This window comes from Pteropus medius, unplaced genomic scaffold, assembly GCF_902729225.1.
Source record: "Pteropus medius unplaced genomic scaffold, Ma_sr-lr_union100, whole genome shotgun sequence".
Classification (NCBI taxonomy): Eukaryota; Metazoa; Chordata; class Mammalia; order Chiroptera; family Pteropodidae; genus Pteropus; species Pteropus medius.
In genome coordinates, this window is record NW_024355205.1 from 33,674,513 (window position 1) to 33,685,989 (window position 11,477).

The following is an 11,477-nucleotide window of genomic DNA, read 5'->3' on the forward strand; positions in this document are numbered from 1 at the left end:
CGCAGTGCACGCCGTGTTGTTCAGGGGTCAGCTGTATGGCCAAAAAAGGTTATGACCCAAAAAAGATTTCGATGTGGAGTGCATAATGTGTTGTTTTTTTTTTAATTTCTGCTGTAGGCACTTGCTGTTTGTTGCTGTCCTATATACAAGGTAGTTTGCATACAGGATAGTTTTGTCTTTTTGAGCCACACAGAGCCATCATGAGTGACTACTACCCTGTCCGAACTTAGAGACTACTAGGGAGGGTGAGACATGTAGCACTCATTAGAAGTTGACAAGTACCATAGAAGGCACCACCCAGTCCTGTCACCATCCAGTCCTGGTAGGAAGCCCATAAAGAGAGGGTACTTCTGGCTGGGGATGGACAGGGCAGAACGGAGCAGGAAAATTCACGAAGGACATTTTTATGATAGGCCTTGAAGGATGGGTAGGGTGAGAATGTACAGGGGACGGTGGTTTGTTTGGCTTAACTAGAGTAAATACAGGCCTGGGCATAGTGGAAAGTGGGGGTGACCTAGACACCTGGGGGTGTGAGCGATAGTCACCAGGGTGAACTCACAGCTGATGTACTGCATGCAGAGGCCAAGTTCAACAAGAACCTCAGGTAGTTTTGAATTACATTGCACTGTTTTGACGGTAAATCCAGCAGGATTGGAAGTCAAGAAACCATTTGGAAGCGTGTGTGATGCTCCCGGTGAGAGGTCTGAAAACGCTGTGGACAGAAAGCGAGAGGCAGACGTCAGGGTGTTACTGAGAAGTGAGATAGGAATAGAAAGTGTCTGCCCCCCACCCCCACCCCCCGCCTGGGGCTTACCGCAGACTACCGTGAGAGTAGAGCCGGTCAGAGCCCGTTTCTGACTGACTCGTAGTGAAATGGCAAGTATGTCATTGGAACACAGAATTGAAAAAATAATGAAGTAAATTTAAATATTTTTTTTGTCTTTTTTTTTTAAAAAGGGACAAGGAAAAATTCAAGATCAGACAACTGGACATGCCTGAGTTTCGGGTAATTTAGCCTTGCATTTTATAGCTGTGTCTTTTTTTGGGTAGTGGTTATTTTAACAGGTCATTTTAAAGCTTAGAAGTGATCTTGTTCATTCAGTTCTCATAGTTGTCCCTTTTCATCCCTTTCCTTGCCCTCCTCCCCAACCCTGATTTCTTAACCCAACAACTTCATTCAGACTGTTCAATTTTTTTTAGTTGGGCATCTTCTGAGAAAAGGCAGACCTTCTTTTAAGAATCCTGTTGTTAGTTAGGCAGTCAGGGGAGAGTCCCAGGAACACCCAGGGTGCCACGTCCTAGCCCTAACCTGGACCGAAGCTATGGCGTTTTTCTTTCTCTTTGTTGACCACTCTCCCTGGCCCTTCTGTTTCTTAATGCTTGACAGTGTTAAGGAGCCTTTTCTGAGTCTATGAGTAGGTAGTTCTGTGTAGAAGTTTTGGCCTGCTGCACTTGTGTGTTTGCTTATAATTACACCGAAATGTTTTTTTGCATAAAGGCAGAACAGAACTGGGGGGAGGGGGAAAATAGTAGGCTTAACTTTTGTTTTTAAAGGCAGTATCTTTATGACTTTAATTCCTTAGAAAAATATTTTTATTATATCTCGATAAGTCCTATGTATATAGTACAGGGCCAGCAAATCTTTCTGTAAAAGGCCAGATAGTAAATACTTTAGGCTTTGTGAGCCACACACAAGTCTCTATTGCATATTCGTTGTTTTATTTTTTGGTCACATTTTTAAAAACGTAAAAGCCCTTAGCTCACTTGCGGAATGGATTTGGCTCATCAGGCTGCCGGCAGTTCGTTGCTCCCTGATGCACAGGGAGTTACGGGGTTAGGGCAGTTCGCAACATCTTCTGGGATAAGGGGAAAGGGAAATAAAATAATGTGTTTGGGGCGTGACCCATTAAAAGAATTTCTTTAAGATCCATTTTTTTTTTTCCCTCCAACAGATTAATGCTAATAATGAACTGTTGTTTCGATCAACCCCTGTGTCAAGTCAAAGCTTTTCTCCCGGAAAGGAAAGTGTTCCCAGAGGACATCTTTCAGAGGCAGCAACTCCTTATGCAACCAGACTTATAAATAATCATCGGAGTTCACCCCAGTCTGAACCTGAGAGCAACAGGTGAGTGGCTAAAATGTGTTTTTCCATTTGGGGGATGAATATTAAACAGAGCCTTTACTTGACATTTCTATGGCAATAATGCACTTAAAAGAAATGGTAGTTTATATGCATGTAAAAAGTCTTAAGGACAAGTTACTTTGCTTTTATTGTCTAAACTTACCCCACTTACGCCGCCTATTTAAATAAAAAATATTGGATTTTTTGTGGAATTCGATCAAATTGTTATTTTACCTCTTTGAGATTCTTTATGTATGAAGTCTTGCTTTTAAGATTATCAGTATCTAAGAAAAACATGGGTTATTAACAGTACAACATTATGTCAAGTGTGACCTACAAGTTCTTAGGCATAGCTCATGGTGCACTATGTTTTTTGGGTGAATGGATGGAGAAGGAAGAGAGAAACAAAGGTATGAGAGATACGTGAATTGAACAGTTAGCTCTCTTGACTAGAAAGTCAGGGAAGGCTTAGGTGCTTAGGCTGGTTCCTGATATTCTGAAAGTAGTGCTCTGCGCAGGTGGCCCAAAAGGAGTGGAATGAACACAGGTGAAGATAAAGAGCGTGATGCCCATGAACCACACCTGATGTTTGTTGTTGAAAGAGAAACACTGGAACAAGGCTCTCTGCGATAGTGAGGCCAGATTTTCTGAGAGATTTCATAGGCTTCATCAGATTCTCAAAGGGATTCTTGACCTCAAGATAGAAACAACTGCCTTTATCTGTTTGTACATCAAGGAGGAGATATTCTAAAATGGTTTGCCATATATAGCCCACATTTTGAGGACTTGTTTTGGTGCTGGATTGCTATTTAAGAACTAGTGTGCATTTTTTTTTACCAGTCTCCTTAATATTCTTGGTTTTTCTTCATATTGGTAGTTCCAGACAAAGGAAGAAAGAGTAAAATCTGTAAACTTTATAGACAAAAGATAATGGGATTTATTTTTAAAGGTGACTACCATCAAAATGGAAGATGAGAATAGAAAATTTTCATTAAGTTTTAAAGCCTGTATTTATTCTCAGATCCATAGAGCCAAAATCTATGGGAAGACCTAAACTAAGCCTTGAGAAAGACAAATGGGAATTAGCTGGAGAGAAACATAATAAGGCAACTCCTAATTAACCGATGAACTCAGAGATCCCTAAATAAGCCTCAGAACTGGGAAGCATCAGGTACTTCTGAAGGTGGGAAACAGGGCTGAGAACAAAAGGCTTGTTTGAAAGTTTAAGAGTAGTTCCTAGTTCTTCACTTGCAAAGTCTGGCATCATTGCTTCTCTTCCTGTGTCAGAAAGTAGAGAGTTTACTTTCTGGGGCAGTTTTTACTATTGAAGATGTAGGTGAGCCTCTGTTTTAAAAACAGAAGGAGTAAGTAACAGTTCGAATACTGAATAATGAGAAATGTCCCTCCCTTTCTTCCTTCACTGGGCTCCCAAGAGAAAAGTCCTAGTTGATGATGACAGTTTTGAACCACAAGCCCAGCCCTCACTGCTTCTAGTCAGTTTCACTCTGAAATATAGACAGCCAGAGATCACCAGATGTACAAACTGAAACAAAGGGAGTAGGAGAAACCATGTGAAATTTATTAGAAGGTGGATAGAAGTTGAACAAATAAATCTCTTAGATTTATTTGTTGGAAAGTAGGAAAAAGAGTAAGGTCAACATCTGAATAAGAGAATGTCAGAATGGGAACTCAGAGAAAGCAAAGGGGAGGAAATAATGTAAGAAAGACTTAATTTCCACTAAGTATACAGCATAATGTCTGGGAAAAGATCCATTCCAAGTAACATCATGAAATTGTAGAACACCAGGGAAAAGAGATTTTTTTTGAGAAGAAAAAATAGAGGTTACCTGCAAAAGATCAGGAATCAAAATGGCAAACACTGAATGGTAGATTACAGCAGGATGATGCTTTTCAAGTGTGAGAAAGTAATTTCCAGTCTGGAAGTCCATATAAAAACCAAGCGAGCAATAAACTTGAGAGGTGAATAAAGGTTTTCATCATGTGAAATTTTACATTTTTTATGTCCTGTGTACCCTTTCTCAAGATTATATTGGAAATTGTGCCCCCTTGATATGACAAAGTAAGCCAGAGAAAGCAAAATCTTTCTTGAGGTGAAAGAAATATGAGGTCTAACACATAAGACTCAAACAGCAAACCAGTACAAATACTCCTCTAAGTGGGGCAAATAGTAATCAGTTGGCGATAAATTCACAGAAAACTAAGCAAATGAAGAAAATGAGGCAATTCTTAATGCAGGGGAAGTTGTTTTATGTGAAAGGATAGGGCATGCCGGTGTACTTTGTGGCTCACTTTTGATCACTGAATGTTGCTACAGATTATGACAGGCAAAGGAGAATGCCAGTGCCACTCACTGAGCTCTAGAATACCTAGTGGATCTGGGGTGGTGGTGGGATTCTGGTTTGGACTTGTGTCTACTGAAATTCCCAGAAGACATCAGATGAAGAAACGTTTGGCAGTACATAGATCTGATACTTTACAGATCTCAACAGTCTGTCTCCTCATCTGTAAACGGAGAAAATAATCTCTACTTCATTAAATCATTGGGCAGTACTGTGTAATATATCAGTTTTTAAAAATAAGCATGGGTATTTCTTAGAATTTCAAGGTAGGTTACTTCAGGGTCATCTATTTTGTCCATATCTATGTAATTTTACATTTTACATATAAATATTTTTCCAGTATGAAACGGAGACTTCCTACGCGTTCCTCGATTTTGAATGCAAAGAATCAGAGATTGACTAATCAGGCATTTGAAAATTCAGCTTATAAAGATGATGATGATGAAGATGTCATCATCTTAGAAGAAAACAGTACTCCCAAGCCCGCAGGAGATCACGATGTTGAAGTGAAGTTGGAGCTGAGTCACATGGAGCACAGTGGTCTGCCGGTCGAGCCGGTGGGTGATAATGAACCTTGTGGCCAGACCAGTTCAGCCGGCATCTCATCATCCAGGTGCGATCAGGGAACTGCAGTGGCCACCCAGACGGAATTACCAAGTGCAGTTGTTAAAAAGGAAGAACCCGTTGAAGATGACATAGATGCAAGAAATGACAAGGCTGTCCTGCCATCACATGTGGAAGCTGAAGGAAAGACGCATGAAACCCAGAAAACTTTTGATAAATCTGTGGGTGAGGCTGGCTGCCAGTTAAATGACCTGAAAAATGAGCTGCTTCTGGTCACTCAAGAAAAAGAAAATTATAAAAGACAGTGTGATATGTTTACTGACCAAATCAGAGTGTTACAACAGAGGATACTGGAAATGAACAACAAATATGTAAAGAAGGAAACGTGCCATCAGTCCACTGAAACAGATGCTGTGTTTTTACTCGAAAGTATTAACGGCACATCTGAAAGTCCGGACCTCATGCTATCTCAGTATCGGCAAGCTCTGGAAGAAATAGAGAGGCTGAAAACACAGTGCAGTGCTTTGCAGCACGTCAAGCCTGAATGTGGTCAGTGTGCCAGCAGCGAGAGCAAAAGCGAAGTGGACGAGATGGTCGTGCAGCTTGACGATGTGTTCAGACAGCTGGACAAATGCACTACCGAGAGGGATCAGTATAAAAGTGAGGTGAGTGTTATCATTCGGCGTCACGATAGTCATGGGAATCTGGGGACATCTAAGCCTTAAGGGACTGGCAGTAGCTAGATTAGAATAAACCGTATTTCCATCTACTGACTGTTACTCCACTAGTTTTCAGCTGGGGAGTCATCCTGGGCACATGGAAATGTGTAGGGGTAGTTTTGGTTCTTGAAATGTCTTGAGATGGGCATGGCTGCATTTTAATGGGTGGTGACCAGGTATGATAAATGTCCCGTAGTGTAAGGACATTGATGTACAGCGAAGCACTGTCCTGCTAAAATACCAATGTCATTCCCTTTTTGAGATACTCAGTTGCTAAAATATAGTGGGAACTTTTCATCCATTATTCATAAGCCTCGTAATAACCATACAAGGTGGATGGTGATATCTTCGTTTTATAGATGCTCCCTATGTCACTTATGATTAGCTTTGTTTGCAGATGACATGAAACCCAAATGACAGAGGCAGCTTGACAGTCATCAGAGACACAGGCTCCTTTTCCATTGTTGCTTTGCTTCACATCCTGTAGTTGTGGTCTGAGGTGGCTTTTCAGGTCCAGCTGTCATCTCTCTACATTCCAAGCAGCAGGGAAGAGGAATTTCGGTTCTGGAAATTTGCTTACATTCTGTCTTTCACAAGTTAGTCACCTGGCTAATGGGTGCCTCGGAAATGGAGTCTTTAATTCGGGATTTTTCTACTGAGGTAGAAGGAGATTTAGATATCAGAAGACAAATAGTAGCCTCTGCACATCCCTGAATTCAAATTTGAGTAGCTCCCTTAAAAAAATCTGTTTTATATATCGTATTTACATGGTGTTGGAAAGGAGGATTTCTCTGCTAAAAAGAGTTTGGAAAAAACAGAACTGCTCCTTCCTGGAAACACCGCTGATGAAACTGTTCATTCAGGCATTCGTCTTGATGGGTTGGCCCAGGAGCTCGACGACAAAAATAAAAATGTGAGCTTCGTGTCAGAGCTGACGAGTGTGCACGATGAAAGCCACTGTGACATCAACATGACGTAGGCATTTTTATCTCGGTTTTTCAGTTTTTAGGTACCAGTTTTTTTTTTTACTCAAGGAGTAATTGACATTTTCTGTTCTTTCAATGTAAAGAGAGGGAGAAGTGAAATTTAAAATGAAGCTTTGTTTATAGAAAGCTATTGGGGGCTGTTTAATGTTTTTTTGATGGTAATCTTCATCAAACAGTTTTTACATGTCTTAGCTTATATTTGCACATGATGTTGCTGTTTTAAAATTTTACAGTTAAAAAGTTAATTTTTTTTTTTGGTCAGGTTGAATTATTGGAAATGGAGAAATCACAAATTCGTTCACAGTGTGAAGAACTGAAAACTGAAATTGAACAATTAAAATCCAGAAGTCAACAGATAGGAACAGATGTTTCAACTTCAAGTAACATTGAGGAGTCTGTAAATTTTGCTGATGGAGAAAGGTAATGTTAAATGATTACTGCGCATTAAGAGACACAGGCTCCTTAATAGTAATGAATGTTCACTAAAATCATACAGCTCTTCCTGCTAATGTGGTAGGATTTCACACTCGAAAGGAACTGTTGTTGAGAAATAATCTCCTACCATCCTTACTTGACATCAGTTGTATTACTTTGATTTTTGGCTTAGTTTTTTAAGGATTCCATTAAATCTGTTCATGGAAATAGAAAGAGTTGAATGTTACAAGTATGGAGGGCAAGAAGTCAGAAAAAACTTCCAGCCAGTGTTTCTAAAAATGGAAACCACAGCATCTATGGTGCCTGTAGAAATGCAGATCCTTGAGCGTTAGTGCAGTCTGTTAAAATGGAAACTTTGAAACGATCTCCCAGACAATTCTTTTGCACACTAAACTTTGAGTAACTGATGATCTTTTACACCTCTGCTTTCCAAAATGTAAAGCCACATGTGGCTACTGACACTTGAATTCCAGCTAGTCTGAATTGAGATGTGCTTTAGGTATAAAATATGTGCTACAGTTTGAAGCCGTAGTGTGAAGAAAGAAAAAAGGATGTAAAATATTTTGATTATATGATGAAATCATAATATTTTTAGCTACATGGGCTTAACTAAAATATGTAACTAAAATTTATTGTTTCATCTTACTTTTTATTTGAACTATTTGAATATTTTAAAGTGCATATGGAGCTCACAATATTTCTCTTGGACAGTGGTGTTTTATACACTAAAAGTAGGAATCTGTGACATGTCTGGTCGATGGGAAGAATTAGCCAGGGACAGTCAGAGACTTCCAAAAAAGCATGGATAAGGGAGTCGTAGGGTCACACTAGTCTTTTGTCTACTTTTCATGTAGATAAAAGGTTGGTTATGACAAAGGAGATATTCTTGGTAGGACATAGGATGGTTAATTTTTGCAAAGCAAACCCGAGAAATATTTGGACCATAGGCGTCTGATGGAAGATGAATGGGAAAGCTTGGATAAAAACAGCTGGCATGAGAATGATGTAAAATTTTATCAAAGGCCCAATAGAATCTAACCATGTAAGCCAACAAAACTTTTTTTTTTTTTTTTAGATGAGGCAACCCTTGGTTGACCTCACAGATTGACCTCAGCTTACAATCCCTTATTTTTTTACTTTTTACGCCTACAGCACCTGGTCTTCCTAGGTGGTCTCCCATCCAAGTACTAATCAGGCCTGACCCTGCTTAGCTTCTGAGATCAGACGGGATCGGGCTTGTTCAGGGTGGCATGGCCGTAGACAACAAAACATTTTTAAAATCACATTTTTCTGCATTGTCAACCCAAGGATGAGCATCTTGCCCCTTCAGAGATTTCCACCCTAGAATGATCAGTGTGCATAGACTGAATGTGGACTTCTCATTTGAGAGGGGCACAGAACAAGAGCCACTGTAACATTCTCTTGATTGTGTGTTTCACTCAGTCTTTGAAGGAGAGGCAGTGGTTGCAGTACAATTGTAGGTATTTCAAGCCTAGAATGTTCATATTCGGATACATGTGTATGAATTTGGAAGGGTTGATGATTTCATCCAGGATTTCCCAGTGTTTCCAGCAAAACACTTCCCTGTAAATGCATAGGCAAATGGATAGTTAGCGAATTTTAGTATATGAAAGGTTCAAAGAAGTTTTGCTTTTTCAGTCTTATTGAACATTATTTGACCCAATGTTTTATAAGCTTATTTGACCACAGAACTATTTCTGTTTCCTCTTAGAACATGTTTTAGGGAACAGTTCAGTTTTTTTTCCTCAAAAGGAAGCTGAAATTCAAAGAAGAGACAGTCTTATTCTCAGACCAAGTATTTTCACTAGTATAGCACTAGTTTTCCAGGTGATAACAATATTTTGAATTGTAAATAGCACCTTATAATTTATATTTTTTACCAGTTCATGTTTTCTTCAGTCTCAAATCAAAATTGTATTAGGTGGAACCAAACAGATACTAGTTCTGTGAAACACTGCTTACCAGCAGATAAGTACTTATCACATTTAGTTATGAATTATTAAGTGGATTAATGTTTCACTTACATATTAAGGCCAACATGAATATTAAAATGTATTACAGTGTTCATCTAATGGTTGTGATATTTGCATTTACAGCCTCAAACTCCGATCTCTTCGAGTTAACGTAGGACAGCTGCTGGCCATGATTGTACCTGACCTTGATCTTCAGCAAGTGAATTATGATGTCGATGTAGTCGATGAGATTTTAGGACAGGTTGTCGAACAAATGAGTGAAATCAGTAGTACTTAAAGTATATTTTATGCAAGATAATAAAAATATTTGCTCACTTCTTTTGGTTGTACAGCTTTCAAAATGTAAACGATTTTGTTTAATAGGTATATAGGTGACAGCCTGAAGAAACATAATTTTTACTGCATTCTATGCATTCAATTGTGGCCACAAACGTGTGGACACATTATCACACCTTTTGAAACACCTTTGAGTCGTTGGTGTTGGGCAGCTGAATAGCTAACTCATGTTTCTGTTTGAAATGTAAATATTTACAAGTAAGTCTGCAGACATATTTTTTTATTACCCTAGAGGACTTGAGTGTTTTTCACAAAGAGGTGTTCAGGTTGCCCCTAACCTTTGTGCAATCTTTTCTGGTTCCCGAAAGTGTATTTTTATCTGAATTGAGAGCTGTGCCATAATACAAATGGAAATGATACCTTCGATTTTCTTACAGAGAATTTTAAACAGGATATTTTAAAAAATGGGTTAACACTCCTGATAAGTTGTGAGTGAATTCAGCATTAATGTTTCTTTTCTATAAATTAACTCCTGAAATATTTTATTCATGAAAGTAAGGCAAGCAAAAACTCTAACCATTTTGCCAAGATTTTCTTGTGCTGAGATTGCCAATCATGCTTAAAACAAAGTGATTTTATAGAACAAAGAAATGAACTTTGGTATAAGAAAGTATCCAAAATATTAAATGTCTCACCATGTTTACTTTGAAGCCCATTTTGGCTGCTTAGTCAGCATGGAGTGGGCACAATAATTGTTTAATATTTCTTTTTATGAAATCTCCTGTACAGCCTTTTGTAGGATTACTACAGGTTAATGTGAGTTGAGGAAGACAATCTTTCTCGAACAATACTGCATACCTTTTATTATATTACAAACCTAAGTGTTTTATATCCTGGAGTTAAGCAACAAATTGCCCTAGGATTATAGTATTACATGCTATAAAAGTTATGCTTTATTGATCCCATGTTTTGTGCAATTTTAAAGAGATGGCTTTCTATTAAGTATAACTATGTATATATATAATTAAGAATCATTATTTTCCACAACTAAAATGTGCATTATTTTTTTCAAAGTTTTATCATTGCTATTTATTTTTACTTTCATTTTTGAACATTCAGTACGTGCTCCTTTTTGTATGTATGCTTAATTACATGTCTGTTGTATATAAGATTAAAGTTTTACTGTACATTAAGTTCTAGAAAAAGCAAATAAATGAAGATTGTTTTATTTGCTTGATAAAGTAATTGAAACTGTATTTTTTGGTATGAAGCTGGTTTTCTGTCACAACTATCTGGCCAAAATTTCAAATTTCTTATAATAAAATAAAAACATACGATGGCTAACTCTTCAGATATTACTTTTAAAGAATTCTATACTCGGATTATATTTTGAAAACTAAAATTGTGTCCATCAAGACCCTCAAGTTGAGCTCTTTTTACTATATTAATTACAAGGTATATATAGAACTGTTTCTATTAAGACTGCTTTTATCTTGAGAGGCAGTGTGTGCGTTTATGCTTATATTTTATACTTGAGAAAATTTTCTGCAAATGAATCATTTAATTTAAAGAAAACTTGCCTCAATGATAGCAGCCATGTAGAGTATGTCTAAATTTGTGAATATTTATGTAGCAGTTCTTTCTGGAATTTGCTATTCTTCCCTTCCTTTTGGTCAGATATATTCTTGCAAAAAAAAAAAAAATCTATTTTATATGGCTGTTACCCGGCTTAATGGGAAAGTTAATCATAGAGTTAGTAACAAAGCTTTTTTGCTAATTGCTTCTTCAGAAGTACTTACGTATTTTTCCCTTTAAATAAAAATATTGCCAAGGTATGATTCTTCGAAAATGTGGCTAAAAAATTTCACAGAAGACCAACATGGGCTTTCATGGTATATATGGTATTTGGGTAGCGATACCTATCTTGATGGTTGTTATTTTAAATTTGTAAAAAGCTAGTCTAGTGTAAGGTGTCAGTGTTGCTTAAAAACAGCATGGATATTTACAAATGGGACCTGCTT

General features: G+C 37.9%; 1 protein-coding gene and 1 non-coding gene across 3 annotated transcripts in view; one reads left to right on the forward strand and one right to left on the reverse strand.

Annotated features, from left to right (window-relative positions):
• The window catches only part of MORC3 (MORC family CW-type zinc finger 3), a 37,025-nt gene extending 26,225 nt beyond the window's left edge, over nucleotides 1–10,800 (forward strand). The window contains exons 13-17 of one of the 2 annotated variants that reach the window (XR_005651781.1): nucleotides 958–1,006; nucleotides 1,953–2,125; nucleotides 4,823–5,711; nucleotides 6,629–6,740; nucleotides 7,014–7,167. Coding sequence is in view for 1 of the 2 variants with exons in the window: in XM_039858042.1 (XP_039713976.1) it covers nucleotides 958–1,006; nucleotides 1,953–2,125; nucleotides 4,823–5,711; nucleotides 7,014–7,171; nucleotides 9,304–9,457 (1,423 nt within the window). In the remaining variant the exon portion in view is untranslated. Of the gene's footprint in view, nucleotides 1–957; nucleotides 1,007–1,952; nucleotides 2,126–4,822; nucleotides 5,712–6,628; nucleotides 6,741–7,013; nucleotides 7,172–9,303 lie in introns of those variants that run through there. The other variant, XM_039858042.1, reaches the window with a different exon arrangement.
• Nucleotides 8,330–8,448, reverse strand: LOC120599179 (5S ribosomal RNA). Its single transcript, XR_005651812.1, has one exon. It is a non-coding gene; the product is annotated as a 5S ribosomal RNA (ribosomal RNA).
• Nucleotides 10,801–11,477: the final 677 nt, after the last annotated feature.